This window comes from Anopheles stephensi, chromosome 3 (assembly GCF_013141755.1).
Source record: "Anopheles stephensi strain Indian chromosome 3, UCI_ANSTEP_V1.0, whole genome shotgun sequence".
NCBI lineage: Eukaryota > Metazoa > Arthropoda > Insecta > Diptera > Culicidae > Anopheles > Anopheles stephensi.
The window spans coordinates 14355050-14381695 of record NC_050203.1 but is presented as its reverse complement, the minus strand read 5'-3'; the positions used below and the strand labels follow the sequence as shown (position 1 = coordinate 14381695).

General features: G+C 45.3%; 6 protein-coding genes across 15 annotated transcripts; 1 reads left to right on the top strand and 5 right to left on the bottom strand.

Annotated features, from left to right (window-relative positions):
• Positions 1 to 195: 195 nt before the first annotated feature.
• LOC118514378 (hornerin-like) lies at positions 196 to 16165 on the bottom strand. 10 transcript variants are annotated; one of them, XM_036061249.1, is made up of 6 exons: positions 15062 to 16165; positions 12229 to 13769; positions 9046 to 9242; positions 4591 to 4689; positions 3787 to 3975; positions 196 to 3627 (listed from the first exon to the last, which is right to left on the bottom strand). In XM_036061249.1, the coding sequence occupies exons 2-6, from the start codon at positions 13166 to 13168 to the stop codon at positions 3151 to 3153; spliced, it is 1902 nt and encodes a 633-aa protein (XP_035917142.1). In that variant the 5' UTR covers positions 13169 to 13769; positions 15062 to 16165; the 3' UTR covers positions 196 to 3150. The 10 variants fall into 10 exon arrangements, with proteins under 10 accessions (XP_035917142.1, XP_035917138.1, XP_035917141.1 ...); XM_036061245.1 differs by having other exon boundaries at positions 15082 to 16165; XM_036061248.1 differs by lacking the exon at positions 15062 to 16165 and adding an exon at positions 14129 to 14329.
• A 2921-nt stretch (positions 16166 to 19086) lies between these two features.
• On the top strand, positions 19087 to 21044 carry LOC118514385 (E3 ubiquitin-protein ligase parkin). Its single transcript, XM_036061263.1, has 5 exons — positions 19087 to 19514; positions 19592 to 19984; positions 20054 to 20202; positions 20284 to 20620; positions 20687 to 21044. Exons 1-5 carry the CDS (start codon positions 19257 to 19259, stop codon positions 20999 to 21001), a joined length of 1452 nt encoding a protein of 483 aa, XP_035917156.1. The 5' UTR covers positions 19087 to 19256; the 3' UTR covers positions 21002 to 21044.
• A 444-nt stretch (positions 21045 to 21488) lies between these two features.
• On the bottom strand, positions 21489 to 22006 carry LOC118514407 (cysteine-rich venom protein 1-like). Its single transcript, XM_036061287.1, has 2 exons — positions 21922 to 22006; positions 21489 to 21833 (listed from the first exon to the last, which is right to left on the bottom strand). The coding sequence occupies exons 1-2, from the start codon at positions 21992 to 21994 to the stop codon at positions 21598 to 21600; spliced, it is 309 nt and encodes a 102-aa protein (XP_035917180.1). The 5' UTR covers positions 21995 to 22006; the 3' UTR covers positions 21489 to 21597.
• A 676-nt stretch (positions 22007 to 22682) lies between these two features.
• LOC118514411 (chymotrypsin inhibitor-like) lies at positions 22683 to 23276 on the bottom strand. The gene is made up of 2 exons (XM_036061292.1): positions 23159 to 23276; positions 22683 to 23083 (listed from the first exon to the last, which is right to left on the bottom strand). Exons 1-2 carry the CDS (start codon positions 23223 to 23225, stop codon positions 22899 to 22901), a joined length of 252 nt encoding a protein of 83 aa, XP_035917185.1. The 5' UTR covers positions 23226 to 23276; the 3' UTR covers positions 22683 to 22898.
• A 723-nt stretch (positions 23277 to 23999) lies between these two features.
• Positions 24000 to 24408, bottom strand: LOC118514412 (chymotrypsin-elastase inhibitor ixodidin-like). Its single transcript, XM_036061293.1, has 2 exons — positions 24293 to 24408; positions 24000 to 24213 (listed from the first exon to the last, which is right to left on the bottom strand). The coding sequence occupies exons 1-2, from the start codon at positions 24360 to 24362 to the stop codon at positions 24038 to 24040; spliced, it is 246 nt and encodes an 81-aa protein (XP_035917186.1). The 5' UTR covers positions 24363 to 24408; the 3' UTR covers positions 24000 to 24037.
• Positions 24409 to 24674: 266 nt separating this feature from the next.
• Positions 24675 to 25192, bottom strand: LOC118514408 (chymotrypsin-elastase inhibitor ixodidin-like). Its single transcript, XM_036061288.1, has 2 exons — positions 25067 to 25192; positions 24675 to 25003 (listed from the first exon to the last, which is right to left on the bottom strand). Exons 1-2 carry the CDS (start codon positions 25131 to 25133, stop codon positions 24780 to 24782), a joined length of 291 nt encoding a protein of 96 aa, XP_035917181.1. The 5' UTR covers positions 25134 to 25192; the 3' UTR covers positions 24675 to 24779.
• Positions 25193 to 26646: the final 1454 nt, after the last annotated feature.

Sequence of the window (26646 nt, the reverse complement as noted above, 5' to 3'; positions counted from 1 at the left end):
TTTGATTAGCTAATAAGGTAAATATTTACATTTAATCTGTATCGACAGCAGCAATTAGAAAAAGCAAAAGAAGAGAGAGAGAGAGCGAGAGAGGGAGAGGCAGAGAGAGAGAGAGAGCGAGAGAGGGAGAGGGAGAGGCAGAGAGAGAGAGAGAGAGAGAGAGAGAGAGAGAGAGAAAGAAAACTCGCGAAAAACTGCAGTTTTTCACAACAAAATATTATTTATTGAACGCGTCAATTAACTAGATTTTGATTGAATTGTTTGTTTGTTTGTTTGTTTAATTGTTTGTCTCCCTTCCTTCCTTCCGACACCTTTTGCTACCTTCTTTTCACCCTTTTGTTTATGCAATGTGTGTGTTGTTTTGGGGGGGTTTAATGGGTTTCCACACCCATTTCACGAATGGCATGGTTGGCCGGTGGCAATATTAGATATTTTAAAACAGTCCCACAATACTCCTGCCTCCCCACCCTTCTGGAACCTTCTGGGGGGAGATCCATCTCCTTCGTTCTACTTGCTTCTTGCTTCCATCAAACACGAGTTTTAAAAACACACCAACCGGACCGGGATGATGGACCGGTGGCCAGTTTTTGGCCGTTCGCTTGTTTAGTTCGTTTTGCTAATCATTGCATACTAATCCCCCATCGGGTGGGCGTGTTCCGGTCGATTACCCCTGCCCCGGGAAGTACATTTCCTTGGACGAGAGTTGTCCAATTTAGTAATACGCGGGGAGGGAAAAGATTGTGTTATCACATAGATAAAAAATGTTTGTGTGTATGCATGATGTACCTCACATATCGTAACAGTATCCCTTGAATGGAAGGGTTTGTATTGTTTTTTTGTTTTGTTTTTGCGCTTTCTTTCTTAATTCTCTTTTCCGTCCTAATCTATTCACGTTTTTGGTTTTATAGTTTGTTTTCGTTTTCTTCTTGATTTTATACAAAGATGCTTAAAATTTTGGATAAGAAATTTAATTTGTTTACTTGTGTTTGTCGTTTTGTTTAAATTTGTTTTACGCGTTCCAGCAATTACACCGAACGTTGGCCATCGGGGGTTTCGTTTTTTTTTTGTTTTAGGTTGTTTCCTATCTCCTGCTTGTTAATTTGCGCTTTTCGATATTGAATATCGGGGATGACTTTAAAAATTGGAATCCCGTAATTTTTTGTACACAAACCTAGCTGAATCCTCGTACACAACGGGCATGTTTGAAACGTTTGTTTACTTACCCAGCCATCAGCTGGAAATGGAAAAAGAGAAAGGAAAAAACCAAAAGCATAAAAGAAAGTTTATTCAATGTAACAAGTGTTCGGAACATTTCCCCTGGTATCTGCATCCTTCCACAATCTTCCAATTCTACCTGTATCACCTTGTTGGTATGTTTGTGTAGAGATCCGTATGCGAAACCGTAACAAGACTGTGCACACTTAACATTAATTTAATGCAATTACTTTCTAAAATGAGATTCTGCTTCCCTGCCTGGGACCGCTCGTATTTGGGTGCTCTACCGGCGTTCTGCACGGTATCACCGTCCATCTGCCGGGAAACTCCGGGAAAAATGGGCGAGCGTGACGGGGCACCGTATATTATTAAAACATTCAAAAAATCTGCTAATGTATACAAATTCGCCTTTGGTATTTATATGTATATGGTGTCGTGTTAAAACCATACTACCGACATTACCGCGTAGTCAACTAATATCGGAAGAAGTTCCTCGGAACGGAAGAAGTTGAACCGTTGGGTTTTTTTGTGTGATTTTTTTTTTCTTCTGCTTCTTCAAAAGAAGTGATTAGCAACTTATAACTGGTAAAAAAAACCTCTTACAGGTCGGTCATTTACATCCGGAGGTTCCTAGTATAAATCTAAGGAAACGAAAAATCTGGATCGACGGTTTATCGTTTACTTCTTTTGTCCTTCGAGATCATAACAAACAAACAAAATCCCTCTAAAACGTAATTAAAACTATGCCGTTTAGTTTGCTATGCTGTTTTGTATAGACGTAAGTTGACTTGTTAGTAAGGCACCGTTAGATTCTTTGTTTGTCTTTAATTTTGGTTTCGAAATACAAAACAAAACAACGTGTCCAGGGAACGAAGCTCTGCCTGACTGTGGCAGACAGAGTTTGCGCTTCTAAGTACCGAAAAACAAACTGAGAAGTCGAACTGACCGTGCAATAGTGAAGTTCGTATCTTCGTGCCTCTACTAACTATCGTTCGCGCACCAACAAGTAGCGCAAAATAGAGAAAATAAGCTTTTTAATCTGCTAACCACCTATCGCTCAACGGACCTGCCTGAACCTGTGTGCCCTAAACTGTGTGTGGCGCTTATCGAGAGGGCACAAGAAACTTGAAGTTTACCTGAAGAAATCGGAATAAGTATGGCGTCCAAAGCGCGCAACAGGCAGGCAATCCATCTGGATTGTTTTCCACCTGCGTTAAACAGTGCATTTTCAATGGTTGGATGAGTTTGCGATCTGCTCTTTCTTGTTCCTTCCTTCTCGCCTGTCTACGTTTCGATTGGTTGAGCTATTTGATCGTTGTGTTATGCGATACCCCAACAAAAGAAAACTGAATAATCGTCTAATAGAGAAACCAGCGCTTGTACACGTAATGGCGTCTTAGAGCTCTCTTCTTAGCTCTCGTTGAGCTTTCGGGCCCAACCTCCGAACTGAAGCCCCACGGAATGAAAAGTACGGAATGTCGGGAGTCCTTGAATATGTACAACAGCCAACCAACACACGTCACCTAATCATCTTACAGCTTATTATCAACTTACGCAAGAATTTTAACTAACTTTGGCTTGCATCATTTCACTCTGCAGTTGGTTTTGGTTTTCAGTTTGGTTGCCTTTTTTCTATATAAATAAATCGATAACGTTTCGAGTTTGAATCTCCTGCCATCTCCCTCCACGCTTGTCTGGAACAGACAGAACCTACGGTTACACTCCCATCAACCGTCTCGCGACCCCGAAGAATGAAGATGCTCCTTAAACGCTGAATTGAGTTGCCTTTGGCATAAAACCATTTTTGATTGATTTTGAGTGTTTTGGGGAGAGTCTTTGCGTGTTTTCCCATGAAACGTCTCATATCTATACCCTAGCATTTTGCGACTAGACTAGACCTGTTCCTGTGTAGCTGCCTGGCCAATCAATTTCTCCTTAGTTCACAAACTCGTTGCATGTCATTTCGCTGAAATAGTTGCCCAGCGGCGAATCGACGGCATGGTCGGAGTAGGATGACGATTCGTAGTACGACGGATGGAAGGTGGTACCGATCGGCAGATTGTATCCCGGATCTCCTCCTCCCCCACCACCACCACCGGGGCCAGGCCCGCTGGAATCCCATGCCTGGGACGGACTAAGCGTGTCCACGTCCGATTCGTACGCATTGAGCGATTCCATCACGAGCTGCTGCATCGTACCATTCGACTGGGAAGGTACCGGCTGGGACTGTTGGGTTTGTTGCTGCTGATGCTCCTGGAGCTGCAGCGGATGATGATGATGATGGTGATGGCTAAGGTCTGGCGGGCTATGGCTGTTACCAGACGTAGGACTACTGTTGAAGAACACCTCCGAGAATTTGCCAATTTCCGTCGAGCCGAACGCTTGCTGGAATCCCGGCAATGGTGTGATGTTCTAAAACGAAAACGACAAACATTAACAGCAAATTCTTTTTCTGCATAGTCGCATGAGTGAATGAGAGCTAGTATCAGGGTGGGAATGTCAGTGTTTTGGACATTAAAATCAATATCTATTTATAAATGGCGACAAGGTTGGGAGGGAAGGCGTACATACTTTGTTTTCTACCGCCGGTGCGGTCGTCGGTGGTGAAGCTCCGTTTGTTTGTTTCTCTCTACTTTCGGCGGCTGATTTCGTTTCCTTCGATTGCCTGCCGCCGGAAGGTGTCTGCTTTTTCGTGCGTCTGGCAGGACCCGCGGTACGGCTGGGGGACGCTGTGCCGGCCGTTTCCAATTCGTTGCTTTCCTGCAACACAGGAAGTGAACAATTTGTGAGTGATTTCGTACATTTCGGGTGTGGGATGGATGATTGGGTGGTGGGTGGCGGCTTTTGAAAATATGTTGAATTTGGAATATCAATAAAAAAAATTGGAGAATACTTTAAAATGTTGATTGAAATTGGAGTTCATTCTTTTTTTTCAAATGTTTTGGAAAAGATTTTAATAAAAGTGACTACGTTTGGGATTTGTTAAAACTTAATTCAAAACACAGAGAGTATTATTCATTTTGATTTTTCATTTCTGTTTATACATGTTTTTATGCTAATTTCTCATATCAACAACAATTAGTGAACATGTGTTAAGGATTACACCAGACGAAACCGCGCGATCGAGAGCTTTCGAGAGTGCCCGCTAGCGTCCGATAGATGGCGCCACTATATTCAACGTGACCGTTTTTGAATTGCTGCAGCACATGCAGCCGCTGCATCGCGCAAATCGGTTGCGTGTACGCGTTTTCTAGCCAAATGGATAGAAAAGATTGAATTTATGGGGAACTGAAAATCTTGTTTGTTTTTAAGAAACTGCTGTGATCTTTTGAACGAGAATTTTAATTGGATTTTTCATACGGTTTTGGCACTCACCTTTCTACCGTTACTTCCATCCTTAGCCTTCAATCCGTTGGCAGTTGAGTATTTTCTCATTCGTCCGGGAAACTGATCTTCTTCAGGCCAGCACAAGTTCTATAATGTGCAAAACACAAAAAAATGATTAAATGATTAGACCAAAAACTATTTATAAAAAATGGAGCTAAATTAAGTTAAAAAATTAAATTAATATTTGAAACGCATTGTTCGCTTCAGAACGGTCGCGATTTGCATTGCACCCTGTACATATTTTTTACTTTTCTGTTCATTCATTAAATTCTCTCTCTCTCTCTCTATCTCTGTCTCTCTGGTTGTGGCGGTCCGATGCTCCCAGCCATACCATGCAACAAGTGGTTTGCCCATGCCCACATAACTTTATCGCTATTTTTGTTTACAAACAGGGGATGATGATGGACTAGCAGCCCGGAGAGGGTTGGAGCATACAGTTGAAGCAAACTGCGAGAGAGCAACGAGCGAGAGCTCTGCAAACAGCAGCAGTGAGAGTGTGGAATGTTGGAAAATTCATTGCGTGAGTTCCGTGCGATAAGCTGTTTGAGGGAAAATATTCTCTCGCCTGCTCTCGTTTGTCCTTAACATAGTTTCTGTGTAATGCATGTGTACTGTTTTTTTCATTTAGTAAACGGAATGGACACTTTTGGATCAAATTCTTTCGTGGGCAGGGCTTTTCTGTTAAGTTAAGCGACTGATTTTGGACATCATTGTGGAGGAATTTGGGATAGAATTTGTGGGCATAAGAGCAATATTCCATAGCACGCCATATAGTGCGCTTTAATAACTTTAATAACAAGTGGCTTCAGCTCAATAGATCTAATTTATCAAGAGACTTCCTAATCGAAGGAGACTAATCGACCAGGTTTTATTTACCGCGTAATTTCGTATTCACCGAAACGTATTCAAGAAACCTCAACGTCTGAATGATCTCGTCGCCCAAGAATCCTCATCTTCCAAAAGACCTTTACTTTCGTCTAAGGAACATCGTTTACCTAAAGGACTTGCCGACGAAAAGGCTGCAACGTACGAAGGGCCTAGTCTAACGGTCTAGTGAAGGACCCAAAAGGTTCCCGCAAGAGTCATTGATCCTCAATGTTATTCCTTCATCCTTCAAAGATCTCCCGAATGTCATTTTATCAAACTTTATCTATGTTTGTTTGTTATCGAGAAACCAAAATATCATGCGATGATGAGATGTTGTGCACCTGACGTCTATCGTTGTACACCTGATAGAGCCCAATAGGTACTCTCGAAGAGCTTAAGGGAAATTCGTCGGCTTTGGACAGAGTCCACGCCTCTGAGGCTTACGTGAGTACTGAGACTAGCAATATTTGCCCAAATTTTCGAATCAATTGAATCTCTCAGAAATTATCATTCAACCAATTCTTATCACCGTGTAGTTACAGTAACCATGCAATCGAAAATACATTAGATCTGCTATGGTAGACACCTAATGCTAACATCGTCTATTTAGACGCACAACTTTGTTTGATAAGTACTTTTCTAACGTTAAACCATGCGCCTTTTGCATACGGCGTCAATCGATCGAGATACACCAACGAGCTCAGTTCGCGGGTGCGGTGAAACTCCCGGATGACGAACGTCAAGGATAAAAAAGAACCTCCCGTGTCTCGCGGATGCCGTTGAGAGCGTTGCATGACGACGGAGTAGTGAGACGCACTGTGGGACAGCCGGAAAGGGAAACGACACACATATATGTGTAAGCAAGCAGGTTGGCGTGACCGCATCCGTACGTCCGGGCGGTGATGAAATAACGCCAAAAACCTACGCACCTCTCTATGCACCCCAGTCGCTCGATCGATCGGAGAAATGAAAAAAAAGCTCGCGAGTCAGAAGACGCGCAACGTTGCTTGCACAGCTCCCCGGATCGATCCGATGGTACGCTACGGGATTGGAAGGCGATTACTGGTTAGCTGGGCTAGAACTGTACCACCCAACGCCACACATAAACATGCTTTCCCGCACTGTCGCGGGACAAAAACGCCACATGGCACCAACACCACCGCAAACACGGGTACGCGTTTAAACAAACAGACCGAAATACCGAGCGAGAGAGGGACAGAGAGAGAAAAAGAGAAAAAACAAACAAAAAGGACAACATTTCGCGACTCCTCCAAAGGGAGACTCTTCGGGAGTGTTCGTGTATGTGTGTGTGTCCTTCTGTGTGCCGGTAGCGTCGAGCATCCTAGTGGCCCATGGAAGGAAGCATGCTGGTTTGGCCCATTTTTACTGCGCAGGATCGATAATGGTTCGCCGATCCGATCCGAAATTCACCAGCACCAGCAACTAACCGTGTGAGCTCGGAAAACGAAAAAAAAAAAAAACGGACACCGGATCGATCGTTGCGGATGGAAATGGGAGATAAAAGGAAAACATTTGCGCGGAACGTGTGCGAGTGTGAAGTGCGCTGGTGCTGGGAAAACGGATTTTCCCGCTTTCTTCGCGATCCGTCGCTAAACGGGTGACGCGGGCGACTGTGTACGTGGCTGGTGTGGCCTCGTTGCCATGGAAGCTTTACCGGCTTCAATATCTCTCTCTCTTTCAATCATTTTCCCTCTCATTCACACTCTCTTTGGCGTTGGAAAAACGGGAATAAGCGCGCGTGGAGTATACTTCGGCGAGTACATAGCAAATGCATTTCCGGTTTCCAACGGGGGTTTTCCATTAGCACATACCTGCACATTGGTCAAAACAGGTTACCAGTATTTTCCTCCCTTTCGCCCACCTTATTCAACCCCCCCAAACCTTCTCCTTTTATCCTTCCTTTTACAAACAAACGGTTCGCATACAATTGCTGTTGCGAATTGATGGAAGTAAAACTTCTAGCCCGGTGGCTACTACACAGCCTCAATAATGCGTCAGGCGAGTTGAGGCAACTGAACATGCCCATGTGGGCGGTAGTTACTCGGTTCCTCATTTTCCGAGCGCGCCATTCACACCATTTGCGGGTGTACAAGGGAAAAGGCTTCAGGGTGAAAAGAAGCCGTTGCTGGCGTTTAATCGATCATGTTTTGCCGCTGGTTCGAATATCGATCAACGGGAACACGAGACAGGCTGTGTTACGAGTGTGGCGAACCTGCTAGAAATTATTATCCATAACACTTCCAGAGTTTGATGGAGGGAGGGTCCAATAAAAAGACGTCCACTAAAGAAATGGTTATGGGTGAGCTGCTCGCTCACAAGACACTCAGAGTAGCTACAAAAACGCGTGTAGGACGTCATTTGGCCAACTATGCAGCTTCAGGAAAGTTTACTAGGACATCAACATCTCACAAAAATCTATGCAGCATCATTCAAGCTCTAGAACTTCAAGAGCAACACCCCTTGGGTGCAAAGTGTTGAAAGTAGTCGATTGAAGATCCCTAATAGCTGGAAAAATCGCTTCATGTTTTCGTGGAAGTGAAGTAGCATGCCCAAGCATCCGGGTGATGTCATCTCAAGTATGGCTTTGTGGCATCCAAAGAGTTTAAAAAATCACCCAGTTTTCATTGTTGCTAGTTCTTAAGTGAATATCGCAGTGGAATGTTGAAGGGATTTAAAAGAGACTCTAGGCTTTAAATTATGTCTCAATGAAGAATTGGTCCCTCTAGCTTTAATTGGAGGACCTCTAGCTGTCGATTTTGTATCGTATCTGTCGTGTGTTTAACCTATCCTGACCATCTCTTTTTAAGGTGGACAGAGCTGCTGTAATGTTTCTGAGTATCCTGAATCTCACAATGTTTTAAAAGCTGTCGATCGAGAAGGCGATGAAGAACATCTAGAGGCGGTCCGATAGCCGATGCGATAGCACGACGCATCCAACATTATACGACTGGGTATTGAATCCCATCCGGACTGTCTCCCCGCGCGCTCGAGTTAACTATTCAACACAGATATATTCAAGACAAGGAAGCCAATAAAATGGCAGGCGACAAGACCTGGAAAGGTCCCAGGACACTGAGGACCATGGAAGCTTAAACATTGTAGTAGCGATAGGCCTTGTTTGTTGAAGCTTGGCTATATTCGTGAACTCCCCTATTCTTCGTGACGAAATGCTAGTACATAAAGTGCATCAATCTAATGTACACCTTAGCACCCAAAAAAAAGCTACACTTCCATGGCACAGAGAGTGGTGCGAATAGCGCCGAACAAACAGCGCACGAAATGGCGCGCTCTGTGCAGACTTGTTGAAAATAAATCAATATTTGACAACGTTCTCTTTCGCCGCTCGGGCCGAGACGAGATCCGCTGCTCGTCCAAAACACCACCCAACGGTTCCGACCTTCTACGGCCTGCCAGTGGAAAGTGGGAAATAAAAATGCAACACAAAGCACCGGAAAAAGGGGGGAAAAAACACACAAAGCAAACGCACACTACAACCCACACCCAGGCCAACAATCTGCATCTCACGGCATGTTGGCGTGCCGTGTATATACTTACTGTAAGTGCATCCAGTGATTTCATCCTTGTCGCTGCAGCTGCACCATTGCTCCCGCTTAACCCGTTCACTGCAGCGGGACTGCTGGCACGGCTACTACGGCCACTGCTGCCACCGCCTCCACCGTACCCCCGATGCAGCTTACGCTCCTTGGGCTTTCGCATACGGTTGTCCTTTGTGCCGTGCGGGAACTCTGCTGCTGGACGTTCCATTTTCCGGGTGGTTTTGATGAGGCCAGAGAACAGCCAGAGCACAGCGGAGAGAGCAAGTAGAAGAAGAAAGGACGAAACAAAAAATTACTCGAAACTCCTATTAATGAAAGAGAGCGCAAAAGAAGAAGTGGCGTTTTGATGGCGTAAGGGCGGTTTGGCGAAAATTCGCCCATTGCCGTGTAGGAAAAGGGTTTCTCCGTGGGTGCGAGGGCCGTCTGTGTGTTTGATGTACATAGGGCAACCTTCACCCGTGGCTTTTCGGAATCTGTATATCGGCAGGTTTTACGTCCCTGGTGGTGGACGATTTTCCTTCCTTGGGATAACGGGGTGGACCGTATAAGATGAACTCACGAGAACGAGACTTGTACATAGCAAACACACACACAGACACGCGCACGGGGAGATGTCAACCCGTGAAGAAAGAAAGCATCTACAAAGAAGCTGCATGTTACCCGGCTACAGTGTGTATCGATTCGAATGTGATGATGGTTTGGTGAAGTAAGAGAGCAAGCAAAAAAGGCAGCACATTAGGACTGCAACCTTATCGGGCAGATAAATCTTCTTGGTCAGTTACAAGTCAAATTTCATACACCTACACTCAACCACACATGATCAATGAACAGCGTTTATTGACTTTCAATCTAAGGCATGGAGATCAAACTTGATGTAGCGAATAAAATATGTCCTTGCACATCTTGCAAGTTTTCGTAAAGTAAAGTTGTACACCTGACTGCTAAGCTTAAAGAATCAACGAGAAATTCTTCCAGATCCCTTCAAAGATTGTCCTTAGAGAGTGTTACGCTAAGTGTATGATCGAGTTTCGGAACTTTGATCACTGACTTGGGTATTTGATTATTGGCGAGTAGGTGTTCTGACAGTGTATTTTTCCTCAGTGATGAACTAGCTCAAGAACGATAGCTCGTGACTTCCGGTGAGCTCATGTGCACCAAAAAGATAGACTAACTGTGGATCAATACTACTTCAGATACCTCAACGGATTCCGATTTGCTGAATCGTCTGGTATAGTTGTCCTTAAATACTTCGTTGTTTACGCCAGTTATTCTCGGTACTGGCTACTAAAGTATCGGATAAGATGATCCGTTAGAAGTTAGCAAAAAAAACTGTTTGTTCGCTGCTAAGATCTGATCTACAGAAGTTAAAATTCGTTGCCAAACTCCAAGCGGTTACAACCGTCCGTGAATGTTTTACGCGTTATAATCAACGTTGAAGCAACCTGAAATATCCGGTGTGGTTAAGGATCGAGTGTGATCGGATGAAGAACGCACAGACATTAACAGTGAGGATGTGTCCCACTTCTTCGCCTATGGCTAAAAATCATATTGCAGACCAAATTGAAGTTCCTCAGTTGTTTCGAAATCAATTGACGAGTCTGTAACATTTTCCCGACCGATACTCCGGTTTGGAGTGGTGAAAAAATGGCAGTGGGGCTGGTCTTTTAAACGGCAGGATTGACTATCGGGAGCTTCTGGTATAACCCAGACCAAGGAAATGGCATCCCAAAAGATCTCTCGGAGGGTGTAGTTTGGAGTTGATAACAAGAAGGCATTAAAATCTGAAAAAACCAGAAAGTCCATCTAGTCACTTCTAGCCGTGACAAAATTTCTTCCAAGAAAATGAAAAATCGATCGTTTCGTGATCGATAACCGTTGTTAGCCTGTATGAGCCTGCAGTGCCGCAGATGAATGGAACTCACCGCCCATACGCGCCATACACGGTGTTCGTGTTCACTGTCTGCCAGGGATTCTAACTGCGTATCATAATCTAATTGTAGGCAACATTGTCCCATTGGCGGGTTGGGAAGCAGGCCGCCGGGTCTCTGCCGTATGAGATTCTTAAGGCTTCTTTCACCAAATGGGAGGCTCCACTGCGTGCAATTTTCAGCAGCTACTCGGGACAACAAAAACAAAAAAAAACCTCGGCGGGAAAGAAAGAAAACGAACACCACCTATAAACCATCAAATTCTCGCCACCACGTCCCGGTTATGGAGTGGGGGTGTCGTTTCTATTGATTTTTTCCCTGTTGTTGTTGGTTTGGTTTGCATGCTCAGAAAGTCCCAGGGTTGCGGTCGCTCGACTCACTGTCCAGTAGCAGCAGCGGCAGTTTCGTACCGTGCACTGTGTGTGTGTGTGTGTGTGTTGGATGGCGTGTTGGAGTAGTGTCGATGTGCAAAACAAAAACAGGACCCCATTCCCCACCATTTCGAAGCTGGTGCTCCAAGGCTCCAAGATGCCTCCTGCTCTGCCTGACGGCACGCAAACACACACAAACTATGGATAATACCAATACAGCGTTGGTGGAATATTGGGCCTTTCTCCAAGCTTCGTCGGCTTCGTCCAACGCTACACACCAGGCCAAGCCTCTGATTAACTTACAGTTGTAACAGTGTTGGTGAAGCTAGTACTGTACTGGGTGGCTCTTATTTACTAGCAAGCTTCTCGCTTTTGGGGTGAGCTGATGTGCGAAATCGGCAACGCAAGAGCGCTGGGTTAATGCTATCGATTTTGTGATAGGATAGGATCCACCACCAGGAACTACTCACACCAACACACATACCGAGCGCAACGCGAATAGAGCTGTCAACCCAGTAGCGGGGTAAGGATTGGTTGGCTGATGGAGGCGCATTGTTTTCCTTTTTTTTGTGTTGCTATTGCACTGCTGTCGAGACCCGATCTCGAAATCGCTCTGTTTGACGACCTTCTCTCACCACTACCACCAAAGTGCCGGTTGTCAACGGTAACCATGCGAACGCTCGCTACCAGTGTGGCTTAGTAGTGGTGGCGTGGTGCGTCTTATATAAAGACCGCATTTTTTAACCAGCAACCAGAACGGAAACACAAAGCGGAAACAGTGTGAATCGGGGGTTGATTCTTGGAAAAGTTCGCCCGCACGATTGAGCAATACATAGCGAGCTCTCACCCATACTAGGAGGAATGCGCCATCTATGTACATACCTGTTGCACCGAGCAAAGCCGTCGATGGTGTGGGTGTTGTTGGTGGACCATCGCCCTCGTCCGCATCCGCCTGCTGGCCCGCTAGGGGATGCTGCGGGCTATCACCCGAACTGTAGGATGAAGTTGGCAGCGGCGTGTAATCGGGTCTCGGCGACGAGTAGCCATTCTGCGCACCGAACAAGGTCGAGTTGGGGGGCGATGGATGGCCTGCCGAGATGGTTTGACTCTCACCACTCGCCGACATCCCCCGCTCGTTGTGACTTCCGGCGAAGGTTTGCTGTGGCGGATACGGTTGCTGTGATGGCTGATGCGATTTTCCACCAGGATGCTCACCGGGGCCCACTCCGTTACGGTACGGAGTTGGTAGGTGGCCGTAGTTAGCGAAGCTCGAATACTGCTGTTGCTGCTGCTGGTGATGGTGCTGTTCACGCTGGGCGTGATAGTAAGCGGATTCGCGGGCCGAACCGAAAGCTGGATGAGCTAGTGAGGACGCTGGATAATGGCGGCCCGGGTATAGGTAGCTACCACCGGACGATGACGCTCCACCGTACCCGTGCGATCCCGCCGGTCCACCCGAACCTCCACCACGTGCGTACGGTGACTGGGACTGGTGGTAGTAGTGTCCGTAGCTTCCATAGTCACGGTAGGACGTCGGGTAGTTACCATAGTAACCGGCCTGATAACTTGATGCCGATGCGTGATGGTAGCTACCGTAGTACTTGTCATACCCGGCACCACCATCATACCCACCACCGTGATGATGGTGATAGCCACCGAGCGGAGAAGATCGATAGTCCGTGGAACCGTATCGGGCGCCGGTGGCCAACGGGTACGGGGACGCACTGCGCAGCATGTTGGGCGAGTACGGGTAGCAGAACGCGTTGCCGTTCATCGAGTGATGTCTGTAGTCGCCGTAGCTGCTACTGCTGCAACAATCCATTTTCTGTACGGTTGTTTGCTGGCGGCTCTGATGACGTACCGTGCGCGTAACGTCAAACGGCCGCTTTCCAGCAGCCGGCAGGAAGTGCGCGGACCTTCTATTTTTAGTCCGCGCCCGTTAGTTTGCTCGGAAGCTCTAAACCAATTATGCACTATTTATAACACCGACCGTGCTTTCCCGGGCGCATGGACGTGTGACGGGTTGACGAGATGACGGGTCGCGCGCCTTAGCGGCGCATCCGGACCAACACCGACCAATGTGCCGAAAGGAAGCGAGTGTTTAGGGTGCGGAAGAGGGAGAGAGAGAGCGTGTTTGGGGACAACTATGTAACTGGTGCCACGGGAACACAACTGAACACAGACCACGCTATCACATTCTAGCACAGTTTGCCGATCACGGTCTTTCGAAACATGGCGAACACCGCCGACACCGGGACCACCACTTGTTCAACACTCGTCTAGCAGGGTGATCGTATCACACATCCGGCCAACATTGGGAAGAGTTGGGGGCACACTTAAACTTTTTCTCTGCTTTCTTGGAATGTACATCCCGATATTCACTAGCTCACTGTAACAGGTAGTTGCACTTGGAGGGACACATTCTAGAACACACCGAAAAAGCACATCAGATTACACGACCGGAGACAGTGGTTGCTTTGTTAGCACGATTTTAAGATGTATGCGATTCAAAAAGACTCTGAACACTACCTCTGACTTGTACTTCGCGAACGGAAGTACGGACTAGGCATGTGTTTTTTTTTGCGGAAGTAACCACTACTTCGGTGACGCTCCATTTGCATCCATCCCCTCTACCAGGAAAAGGGGTCTTCCAGTATTGTGACATTGTAAATGTAGGACAATCAGAAAAAAAAGAGTTCACAATAGGAGACCTCCATTTGCAGTGAGCACCCACACGACTGATTCATGTAATTTGAGGCCCTATAAGAAAATCTGGTCTAACTTAACACAAAAATTACAAGAACACACTTATCACACACTATTCCATGCGTGTTAGAACATATGTTAGTAGAAGTAATCACACACACACACACACATACACACGGAGAGAACCGTCCAAAGCTCGACCATTCGACTCGGTTTCCGTTGCAGCACTGGTTTTTCCTTTACATCGACGCAACTTTCCCAGCCAGCACTGGTACGAACTGACCTTCCTGATGTCGATGGCGACGCCTAGTTCGCCGAAACTTTGCCACACTCCGACGCGTGAGTACAAGCCCGCCAACATTCTCACGCGCGCACGCTTTCTGTCGCTCTCTCTCACTCTCTTTCTCACTCTGGCAGGCCACCCATCACAGCAACCACGTTCTTTTTAAAACCACACGTTCTTTTTAACTCAAACATCGTCTGCGAATCACCAAAAGTTTATTGATTACACGGGAATGTGAGGTGTGCGCAGTGATGAGTCTATTATTCACCATTTTGTGTGAACCACTGATGGAATGGGCGGTGGAAAAGGCTTGAAAGGACAACTGCAAACCACAAGATTACATATGTAGCAGAATGTTTCGATGATGGTGCCTCGTGGCGTAACTTCTTCGGCACTAGGAAAAGGAAACACCGAATGTGTGTATGTGTGTTACGCGAGAGAGTAACGCAGAAGCGCCGAGTAAGAGAACGTGCGCACGTGAAGAAAGCGAAATCGAGCGGTAGATCCCCCCACCCTCCCGTTTTCTCCGGCGTGCTTGCACTGATAAGGAAGGAAAATCAATTTTCACACTCCGTTCCAGTAGTTTGGGGGGTGTTGTTTTTTTCGGGGGTTTTCCTGGGATCGTTGCGCGCTACAAAGTCACAATTGCATTTCGATGCCCGGTTGCGAAGTCAGTACACTCTCTACATTTCGGGTACACGCTTCTGTCTGATTTTATTTCCACACCTTTTACTTCAACAACTTACTGCTGTGATTTGCGGGAGAGCTACTAAACTATTCCCGAAGCGCGGCACATTAAAACATCGAACGCACACGATTAGTAAACATAATTTTTCCCACGTTCTTCACTAGAGTACTTTATGGCTGTGAAAGGCGGTCATATGCGCGTGGTTCCACCATAACGACTGGCGCTCGTCGTCGTACGTCGCGAATCTTGTTTGTCTCTCGCGACATAACGGGAGAGTGTACAGAATCGAAGAATGAAAGAGAGCGAGCACAGTGTGGTGCGCGAATAGGCAGCAAGCGGTCCTTTGATGATGGACAGTTTCTTTCTGTACATGGTAACAGTTCCAGTCATCTGAGTAGTTTTGGAAGTTGAGCGAAGTAAATTTATAACCATTTTCTTAAAATTTTAGTGATGTACTGTGATTGGTATGTTGTTTGTGATATTAAAAACAAAATATTAAAACGTTGTCGTTGCTTCAGTTTTGACTCGAACTGTATATGATATGCTCAGCCTTGCAGGGTTACTGAATCAAATTATATTTTTTTACGTAAATGTTCGTTTTGAGTGCGCTTATTTCATTTAAGAAAGATGTGATTTTTATTTAGACTTTAATCACTTATTAATTTGTTGAGTACACACCTTAGACGAAATTCTTCCATAGAAGTTTTAAGTTTAGAACCCCTGGAGAGAGGAGTATAGAAACAGCATGATGATGATGCACATGCAGTCGCACAGAAATTGAGCTCGCTCGCGCTAGCTGTTTCTTATTTTTGCTTTATGATCATCAGCAGATCATTCGAAGGCCGCCGTGTCGATGAAGGGGTAAGATTCAATAAAATCACTACGTAAGGAACCTTCATCAATCTAACTCATAATTGCCGTAAATCATTTTTTTTTAATTTTCTATTGCTTCCTCCATTGTCTTTAGATTATTCGAAATCTTACGAGAATAATTGTACCTTGTAACATAAGTTTGTTGGTGGAAGCTTCGTATCTAGGGCGTCGCAGTCTTGTTCGGTCAAGCACCGTTGTCCGATTATTCATCATACTGGCCTTTCTCTTCTGGGTTGGGATGCATCAATGCCGGAGATCAATCACAAGTGAGGTCTTCTACGTTAGCGCTGTTCAAGTGAACGACCTAAAAAACTTTACGTTTTGGATTGTTCGGTACCTTTCTCAAGACATGACCAGCTTACCTGAATCCTGGCGAGGATAAAAAATCCTTCTGAGCATCTTTTTCTCCAACGCATGTCAGTTTTGGCTAGAGTCCAGAGTCTTGGAGGCATGATCGTGCACTCGGACTATGAGGGGTAGATATAAAAAAGTGTATGAAAAGATTTTATTGATTCAGAAATCTAGCCCTTCTAACCAATCAACCAAGATGATGGATACCAGATCACAACTTTCATCCGTTTCTACATTCGTCTACAAAAAAATGCGGAAAATAGCAATCTGTCACTAACCAATCCAATTTCAACAGCCTTCATGTAGGGTTTCTTTTACTCTGAATCTTGTAAAAGAAAACAAACCACAAAGAAGCCAACCAGAACCACCCAACGCAAGGACATGTGGCGTTGTGGTCAAATCACTGCCGAAACGGCTGAGAACCTATGTATGTCGGTGTGCATATGCGTACCGACTATGTATATAACGAGCACGATAAGAGCGAAGTAAAACGGAAATCAGTTTCCAATCAACTCATCCCTCGAGCGATGGTAGTAAATTAATCAATGTCCTTATCACCATGGGACACATGGGCGGAAATAATACTCTTCGGCTAGCAGCTAGTTGTTGTGTACCCGTACGAGCTGGTCGTCGTTGCGACGCTTTGGAGTGTGGATTCGTATTTCGGTCTTCCCATTTGTCTCCCCTTTTCCAATCGCGCGAACGCGATTCCGGAAGCCGGTCAGGATCGTTCGAAATGGCGTTTCGATATAGATTGTTTTTGTGTGGTACATTTTTCGGGCAAGCAGGCACACACATACGCCCGTCAGCACGTTTTAAGGATTAAACGCACACCAACACACACATGAGCGGGAAAAAGGAAATTCCTCAAGAGAGTTGTGGAGAAAGCGTGAGGGAGGAAAACAGGCGACACACGACCATTCCCCGTTGTCAATGGCGCGGTATCACGTCACATCATCAAGCACCATCCGGGTCAATCCTTGCTTCCAAAGCTCGGTTCGATGGTCGAAGTGGGTTTCTTTTTTCGATGTCCTTTTGGTCGTTAGGATCGGGTTTCGTGTTGTAGGGTGTTGGTTCTCCAAATTTTCGTTTGGCGCCGGTTTGAACGAGCTCGTCGCGGAATTGGACGTGGACCCTGGAACCTACAGCATAGAACACAAATGATCGTGACGATTGAGGCTGTGCAGTGGAGGAATGTGGGGATCATGGTAATAGTCGCCCTACCCTTAACGCTTTCGGTGGTTTTGTGTTGCGATTTTATTAGATTTAGAGAACATCTAGAGATGTACTGTGCATTTAAAAGCGACATTTTCCTTATCCATTTATATCGCTATATTCCATTCCTTGTTCAATGTCCATCGCCTGTAGAAACGCTCCTAATTGGTAACAAGATCTTCATTTTGGTAGATAATTGCCGTGATTCCGATCGATGCCGAAACGATGTGTGGCAAACGTGCAACAGTCACGAAAAGGGCCTGGCCGTGTGTACCTATTCGATGCGATTAATTATTTTAACGCTGCGTGATCGATTTGTTTTACGCTTCACAGGGACGAGGCCCGGAATATTTTTGTGTAGAGCTTGCTTGTTTTGGTTTCAAATTAAAGGTGGAGAGTTTTTATTTATCCTCATAGCTGTTAAATGGTTAGCAAACATATAGTTTCATACCAGGACTACTCATGAAAATCTCCAAAAATAGAACCGAAAAAGAGTTACTATTCAACACATAATCCTATGCGTATATAATTGCTCGATACCGGAATTCACATATTTGTCTGTTTTTCTTCCACGTTTTGCGAGCCCGAGTATCATCGATCGTTCTAGTTGCTCGGCGGTAACATCCACCAGTGTAGTGCTGGTGGCGTGAGCGGGCGCTTTCACGACAAAAAGACAACTTCAGCTAGGCTTCAACAGCAGTCCATCACTGCTGCTGTTGGTTGAATGTTGAATGGACGGAATTTCCCCCAGGACCCGAAGACTGTTGGGGAGGAACGGCGAAGGCTACGGAACGGCGCGTAAAGTGTTGATGTTTCGCTGTTCACAGTCTCGCAACAATCTCTTCTGCGAGAGACATAGGAAGTGAGAGAAAAAAAAGGGATAAAGAGAGAGTGAACATATCGCGGGTGTTGGAAGTTTGTAGGGCACTGTGATGGGATGCGCTATGCGAAACGAAAGTTTATCGATTTATGTTCGCATTGTCCCCTATGCAATTGAACGGTGCTGGAACGGCGCTTTTCCGATTATTTGTCGAAAAACATACCCCAAAATTAATTACATAGTGTAAAACACAATGAAATGAATTATATTTTCAGGTTAAATGAAAAAAAAACGGATAAAATTTTCTTCTTTGCATACGTTTATTTTTTAATTATTCTAAAACATCCAAAAAATGCTTATCCAAATACTTTTTCGTAACGCATTTTATTTAAACTAAATCACCCTTAACTTTCTATTTTCTGCTTCTGAAATAAAGAAAATTCATGTTACACATAAAACTTACAGTTCTTTTATCTATAGGAAGCATTTTAAGAGAAAATTTTGTAAAGTAGTCCTATTACCATTGAACAACTTTAACATCAAAACGACTTGGGGTTAACGTTACATATTTACACCGATGGAACGTGAAAGAGTTAATTTAACTTTAAGCAGAATAATGCATCGATATTGGAATAGATAATCAAACTCTTCAAATAAATTAAAATTAACTTTTCTTGCCATGCAAATTTTTAACCTGCTGTTTTTATTTTTTTTGTTTATTTAAATTATGTTCACGTTATGCCCCACTATGCACATGCAACAGCAAAAAGGCTTTTTCAACCAACGAGAGGCCTTTTGCATCAGCTGATTTTGACATACGCCTGAGCCTGAGCGATTCACAACAATAACAAACACAAAGCAAATTGCGTACCGAGAAGGAAACATAATCAATTAAAAAAATTCCACAACGGGCATTATGCACAATTAAAGGCATAGTGTTGCATCAACTCCAAGCCAATCTTGTATTCCCGGTGATGTTCGATTTGTTTGGGTTCATCCGAGAACTGATTGGCAGCATGTTGGCGATATTTTCGTTCAGCAAAAAGAAGCTCTCGAACTCGCTGAGCGTGTACGTGAAGACGAACACCGGCAGTACGCTGTCGGTCGATCTGCAGCCGCACATGGAAATAAAGGACGTGAAGGAGATGGTGGCGCCACGGTTGGGGCTGGAACCGCAGGAGCTGAAGATCATTTTTGCCGGCCGTGAGCTTTCCGATACGACGACGATAAGTGTGAGTGTGGGTGGGCAGAGATTCGCTTCCTCAGTTATATTACGTCACTCGTCGTCCTCTTTTTATTGTCCTCGTAGGAATGTGACCTAGGCCAGCAGTCAATAATACACGTCGTGAAAAGCAGACCCATCGCGGCGGGTCAGAAAAAGTCGATGAAACCATCGCTCAACGGAACCATATCGGAGGAACCTTCGCCCGATGAGCAGCCAAGCAAGCCACTGTCCGAGACGATGTCCGAGCTGACGGTGCTGGACGAACGGAACGGGCCCACCGCTACCGAACGCAAGAAGGCACACTTTTTCGTGTACTGTTCACAGTGTGAGAAGGTGTGCAGTGGGAAGCTACGGGTACGGTGCGGTATTTGTGGTAGCGGTGCGTTTACCGTGCACCGGGACCCTACCTGTTGGGACGATGTGCTGAAACGGAAACGAATCACGGGCCATTGCGAAAATTACGAGATACCTTGTGTGGTGAGTGTGGGATTAGGGAATGGAGTTCGATTCCGGATTAACGGGTTCCATTTGTTTTTTTTCCGGTAGGAAAACGATGAAGGTGAGCCACCATTTACGGAGTTTTACTTCAAGTGTGCGGAACACTCGTCGGGCGGCGAAAAGGACTTTGCGGCCCCGTTGAGCTTGATCAAAACAAACCACAAAAGCATCCCGTGCATTGCGTGTACTGATGTGAGGTAAATGTAATGCCCTAAACGTCCTGTTTCATTTTGAATGCGAATTTAATTATACCTTCTCTTTCCATCCGTGAAACACAGTGAAACCATTCTAGTCTTCCCGTGTGCAGCTGGACACGTGACCTGTCTCGATTGCTTCCGCCAGTACTGTGTAACGCGCCTGCTTGAACGACAGTTCGTAGAGCATCCGACCGGCGGTTACACGTTGCGATGTCCGGCCGGCTGTGAAAACTCCTTCATCGAGGACGTTCACCACTTTAAGCTGCTGAACAAAGAGCAGTACGAGCGGTACCAACGATTCGCCACCGAAGAATTTGTGCTAAAGAATGGTGGTGTGCTCTGTCCCCAGCCGGGCTGTGGGATGGGACTGCTGGTAGACGAAGAGTGTCGTCGCATTCAGTGCCAGAACGGTTGTGGGGTACGTACGAAACGCTGCCCGATGTACCGATGGTCCGTTGGACATTGATTGTGTCCTTTCTTTCAGTACGTTTTCTGTCGCAGCTGCCTGCAAGGTTACCACATTGGCGAGTGTTTCGAAACGCCGACACCTACCACACCCGGACACGAGCCCGGGTATGCGATCGATCCACAGCGCGCCTCGGAAGCTCGATGGGACGAGGCAACGAAGATTGCGATCAAGGTGACGACGAAACCGTGTCCCCAGTGCCGGACGGCAACGGAGCGCGACGGTGGCTGTATGCATATGGTTTGCACACGATCCGGCTGCGGGTTCGAATGGTGTTGGGTTTGTCAAACACCCTGGACGCGCGATTGTATGGCCGCCCATTGGTTTGGATAGGAACGAAATAAACGAATCGGGGTTTTACCCGTGACTAATTGAAGCGTTCGATTTATTGGCTAGGAAGCGCAGCAGGACAGTAGTCGCTAAGTACACATTCTCCTCCTTCGAATTGTCTGATATAACCCACCGAACAGTAGCACCCTGCAACGCAGCCGGCGATTTCCGTTTTAGGTGCGAAGCAATACTTTTCTCTCACCGGACCACACTGGTTGAAAGTCTCGTTGGAGCCACACTCGTCTGTGGAAAGCAAATTGTTCGATGAAAACGATTAATCATACTCTTTAAACGAAAGTAACCTCCGTACCAGCGTAAACGGACTCGAGGGTGAGCATTATAACGAGGGCCAAGCTCAACAGAACCCGTGTAGACTTCATCGTCCGCTTTATTGCACACTGCACAAAATGACTGTGAAGGTGTGCCACCGGAGTGTGCCGTTTTATATAATTTGTTACGGTAGCAAAGTACATTTGATACGCCATGTCGATAAGAGCCAGCCAGTGTAGTTTACACGGCTAGAGAACCCTAAACACGTGGTAGAGATCTGGCGTCTTTATTGAATTCTTTCCCATAGTAACACTCCAGTAAAGTTAGATTCACCTGTGATGTCCCACTTCGAGACATTCTTTCAAACGAATGCATTGTCCGCCCATAAGTTGTCGTATGTAGCCCTGCTCACAAAAACATCCTTGAACGCATCCGCCGGTATCTTCATTTCTTCGGTATCTTACTTCTGAGAGGTCCTGATCGACGGAAATGGCCTCGAGGCATGACGCTTCTCGCACAGGTCCACAGAACTCGAATTTTTCATTTACTCCACAATGTTCTAGCTCTGTTAAAAGGCCGTGAATGGAGCGAAATGAGCAAATGTGGTGTTAAATAGTTATTAATTATTTATTAAACAAGAGCAACCTTCTTACCAGCGTAAACAACGCTCACGAGGTGAAGCGATATTACGAGTGCCAAACCCAAAAGAACTTGTGTAGTCTTCATCGTCTTTACTATTACGAAGCTCTGGAGTTTCGAAAAGGAAAGCCTATTTATATTGTTCACATTGCTGCATTGTGAGTGGTACATTTGATACGTTTTTTATTTATATTTATCCGATTGTTTGCAACACCGATAACAGAATCAACAGTAGTTTCCACGGAAAGGGCACAACAAACTGGAGAGAAATTAATTTCCCAAAATATCGGAGTGGATGATCTGATTATGGAGCGAATATCTCGCAAAGGCGTACCCTTTTTTCGCACATTGCATAAATGAAGGCGTTTGGTAAAAGACTCGAGAAGGCCCCCCTGACGAAATTTGTTCGCCTCTATACGATATACGCCTAACGGTATGCAATTTGCAGTACGCGTTGCGAAGCTTCACAGTGTGCTTTCAGTATGGTCAAAAATGGTTGAATAAAGTCGAATGAAGTATTATTTACACACAGTGCTGCACACGAAAGATTCTAGCGGGGACCTTCTCGAGTCTTTTATCCCCAGAATAGTCGACCGTAGCAAATGTGCCTCGGCTAAAGGATTATAATGCACGCCTAAAGGTAGGCAATGTAACGAATTAAGTTCAGGTGTCTTGGATAGAATATTGCGCCGGGTGAAAATGGTGAACAATAATGTAAGTAACCTAGGAAACATAATCTAGAAAAGTAGCTCAAGTGCGAAAAAAAGATCAAAGGTTTTGAGGGAACTCCGCATGAAATAACTAGTTGATTTATTTTGGAAAAAAACTACTTTTTTTTGACATACCCAAACCAATCAGTTCGAAAAAATCGTTTGAAAAATCCCCAACTGGAATTATGTACGGCTTCGTTTCGATTCTAATGTTTAAAGGTCGAGTTGCCACTCGTTTCGTTGGTTCAAATGGTTCCCAGTCAAATGGTTCCCAATGCAGTTTATAGTGGCGGGCATTTATCTTTAGTGATGCATGGTCCACCGGGATGCTCTCTGATGAAGCCCTGGTCACAGACACATGCCTCTACACAATGCCCCGTATCGATTTCTCCCTTACTATAGCAGTACAGCTGATACGTAGGCGCACAGTCATTGAAATGCTCATTTAGACCACACTCTTCCGAGGCTAGCAGAAGGAAAGACAATGAGAAGAAGCAAATGAGCAAATCATTCGACATACGAATAAAAGGAAGACTCTTACCTGAGTTAGCGGTGGCCAGAGTAAGGGCTATGACGGCCAACAGCAAAAGTACCCTGGCGGACCTCATGGTATATGGCTTTGTTGAACAACACCGTAGCGATTGTGCAGTGGAACTCGCGCAAATGCCGTTTTAGTACAATGGGATGTGGATTTTATTGGTGTTTTGACGGTGTTGTTTGCATTTGTTCGTACGCCCGTGTACAATTTGTTTACCCTTATTTAATTGTTTTGGGCAGAGTAAAACATTGCCGAAGCGAATTGTTACATATCAAAGAAACATACCCATACTATGAGGGTGATGGTGAGGGTGAGGACCTTGGCTCACTGAAATTAAATGTCTCCTGAGGTCGGTATAAACGCACTTAAATTCATGGAAAGAATTTAAAATTTTAATATTTACAGAATGTTTCAAAAATTCAAACTGTTGTGAACAAATTAAATTCTCTACTCAAAACTAATCTACACAGTTAGATATCTCTCATCTTCCGGATGGGACAGAGGCATCTTTCCAGGCATTGCGCTTCGTGGCAATCCTTTTCACAAGAGCCATCTTGAGGATGAGGTCTCTTATTTTGAAAGGACGTTCAGTACAAGGAGCATCAGCGGAGGTTATAGTTCAGCGATCTGTGACTCGAGATCAGATTTTCAGGACTCGTGCCAAGTGATGTGTGATATGAATCGGATGATCTTGGATTGTTGATCCAGGTTGTTTTTTTAAGTTACGATCGTGTTAAAGGATCAAAAAGGTATACGAATTTTTAAAGTAACTGAAGGTGTTATGTAAGACGCTCAGAAGCGTCATCAGCATTAAACGCTCAAAACAATACACTGACCACATCTCTTTCGGGTATCGGGCATTATTTGTTACTGTCTCTTTATTTAGCAAGATGTGGAAGGAATACAGTCGCCACCTATATGCTCACGGATTGTGCCTTCCTCACAGTAGCATCCTTGGGCGCACTCGTAGCTACAGTTCTCCGGAATGGGGTCTAGGCACGTTTCCTCACACGGTAGCCCACAGCTGTCGTAATACTCTCCGGGACGACATTGCCCTTCTGTGGGGTTTATTGTACGGTGTGTGTGTGTGTGTGTTATTATTGATTCGCCCAGGAGCTTAGCTAAATGCGTGCTTACCTGCATCACGAGCGAATGCTGATGTGAGTGCCATCAGCGCCAAAAGCAAAACCACTAGCGTGTACTTCATTTTTTGAATCGTGCGTACGATGTGCGTTATACGGCAGAAACAGTTCAAGGCGGGTCCTGCTTGGTCGCAATCTCTTTTATAGCTGACGAACGCGTTGAGCGGTGGCCAATCTTATTCGATACGCCAGCAAGAACCTTGTTAAAGTTAAAGGTGTTGTATGTAATAACATTACAATGGCTGCCACAGCGAACGTTGGATATTCGGTTGAACATGGGTTTCGTTGGGGCTTGTGTGTTAGGTTCATCAGTTCCTTTCAGTTCAGTATTGAAACTTGGTTGGCTATTTGGAAACGATTGCAATTTCTCAACACAGTTAATCGAAATTAGAATATCGCTTGAAAAAGCCGTTTATTGCATTGCACGAGCGATCCGGCTACTCCCGATCCGGTTCATTTGCACTGCCCCCTATTATTGTCCGTTAGTTGCAGGGACACTCACACTCCGGAATGCATTTGCCATCCTTCGTTTCCCGAATGAATCCGGGCTTGCAGAAGCACCCCTGCACACACTGCAAGGTACAAGCTTTATCCTCCCGTTCCAGACAGTTCTTAGGACAGGCTGTACCACACTCTTGATATTCCTCGTTCGGTCCACATTCGTACGATGGATAAGGGTACGGGTACGGATGTGCGTAAGGGCAAGCTGAGGGAAGGCAGAAAAGGATTGTAAAAAAAAGTAATCTTTTAATACTCCATAATTGCTTACCGCACAGCACGTTCTCAACGGAGAAGATCAGCACGATCAGACAAGCGAACATCGTTACCGGTTTCATCTTGGCTGAGAGTTTGTGAAGGCTTTGGTACTTGTTACAATTGCGGTTGATAGATGTAGAATGATGTTCCGGTCTATGAACATGGTTCCTTTTATACTATCATAAAGAATGGGATGTTGATCGTGGTGGAGGCATCTTCTAGAAGAAGCTATGCAAGGTGTACGTGATAAAATTATGGAATCTTTAATGATGAATCTTGCAGAAACAGTCTTTGTGCATGGTTTGTGATGATGATCACATGTGGCGTGGCGTGACGCACAAGTGCAAGTATGTGGATGTTTTCTGTTGTTTTTTATGCAGTGCCCGCTTGCATCCGGTGGATCGTTAATGCCATTGGAATGATGGTGAAAAAAAAAACAAAATAGTTTTTAATATTTTTTAGGTTGTATAGAAATAGAATGACGATCTTCAGAACATCACATCCCTATAGTGAGGCTTGGCCGAAGATTGGGAATAAATGATTAATGGAAGACTCCAGATCGAATGGACTTTTACTGCAGCCGTAAGCCATAAAGTACTTTTGATCTTGCATAAGGTAAAGATAATAAATACAGACCACATTAATAACAAAAGCTGACGGTAACTAAAGCACAAAGCAACATGATCATGTGGTCACGATCATTTCAAACAAGAACTTTGCGACGAACTTCCTTTTATAAGCGTGTTCTCATCTTTATTTGACAAATGGGGGGTTTGGAATAAGTTTTAGGGGCGGCTCGATGATAGTGGTGACAGTGGTGGAGTCGGGTTTCATACAGCAGGACCGGGGTACGAGTCCCCTGCGGACCGTCCCCCCCCACCCCTCATTGAGGGCTGTCTATCCAACTACATGGTATCACCAAGTCTAGTATGCCAGAAATGGCAGGCATAAACTAAAAGGTCGTTAGGCCAACAAGAGGAAGAGAGAGAGAGAGAGAGAGAGAGAGATATAATTTAATTTTATTAATATATCTGGGGTATCTGGGGTGGTCCGATGGCAGAGGCGATAACGTCTCCGGTCTTCACACGGCAGGACCAGTGTACAAACCCCATCTAGACCGACTCCCCTTACGTAAGGCTGACTTCTTCAATACGGGTAAAATTAAGTCACAGAAAGCCAGATATGGCAGGCCGAGACCTCTCGAGGTTGTAGTGCCAAGGAAGAAGAAGAATATCTACGAATCTTTATGGTTAAACTTATTAGTAAAAGCGTTTGTTGGATTTATTAGAGTTCTCTTAGAGCCAAATACTAAATACTAGCAACATTATAGCAAAGTATAACGAATACTAGGGCACGTGATAAGGATAAGGGCAATAAGGGTACTAAAAAAGGATAAGGGCACGTGATTCCCTACCAGAAAGGTGCTCGCCAGCGACCCGTTCGGGACGAGACGAGATCAGGTAGAGTTAGGGGCAGACCTGAGGGAGATCGAATGCGGCCAGGGTCGGAGGAGTGCAGACCGGGTTTCCCAAAAAACCGATTGGACACCAGGCCGTATCTTTAAGACCTGCACTGTTGGAGCACACCAAATAA

Coding starts and splice junctions, on each gene's coding strand:
- LOC118514378 (XM_036061249.1), bottom strand. CDS start 13,168: ATGGATTGTTGCAGCAGTAGCAGCTACGGCGACTACAGACATCACTCG. Junction 3,976..4,590: donor ATGGAAGTAACGGTAGAAAG/GTGAGTGCCAAA, acceptor CCTGTGTTGCAG/GAAAGCAACGAATTGGAAAC. Junction 3,628..3,786: donor CACCGGCGGTAGAAAACAAA/GTATGTACGCCT, acceptor TTTTCGTTTTAG/AACATCACACCATTGCCGGG.
- LOC118514385 (XM_036061263.1), top strand. CDS start 19,257: ATGTTCGATTTGTTTGGGTTCATCCGAGAACTGATTGGCAGCATGTTG. Junction 20,203..20,283: donor ATTGCGTGTACTGATGTGAG/GTAAATGTAATG, acceptor CGTGAAACACAG/TGAAACCATTCTAGTCTTCC. Junction 20,621..20,686: donor AGTGCCAGAACGGTTGTGGG/GTACGTACGAAA, acceptor CCTTTCTTTCAG/TACGTTTTCTGTCGCAGCTG.
- LOC118514407 (XM_036061287.1), bottom strand. CDS start 21,994: ATGAAGACTACACAAGTTCTTTTGGGTTTGGCACTCGTAATATCGCTT. Junction 21,834..21,921: donor CGTGAGCGTTGTTTACGCTG/GTAAGAAGGTTG, acceptor GCCTTTTAACAG/AGCTAGAACATTGTGGAGTA.
- LOC118514411 (XM_036061292.1), bottom strand. CDS start 23,225: ATGAGGTCCGCCAGGGTACTTTTGCTGTTGGCCGTCATAGCCCTTACT. Junction 23,084..23,158: donor TCTGGCCACCGCTAACTCAG/GTAAGAGTCTTC, acceptor TCCTTCTGCTAG/CCTCGGAAGAGTGTGGTCTA.
- LOC118514412 (XM_036061293.1), bottom strand. CDS start 24,362: ATGAAGTACACGCTAGTGGTTTTGCTTTTGGCGCTGATGGCACTCACA. Junction 24,214..24,292: donor AGCATTCGCTCGTGATGCAG/GTAAGCACGCAT, acceptor TAAACCCCACAG/AAGGGCAATGTCGTCCCGGA.
- LOC118514408 (XM_036061288.1), bottom strand. CDS start 25,133: ATGAAACCGGTAACGATGTTCGCTTGTCTGATCGTGCTGATCTTCTCC. Junction 25,004..25,066: donor CGTTGAGAACGTGCTGTGCG/GTAAGCAATTAT, acceptor GCCTTCCCTCAG/CTTGCCCTTACGCACATCCG.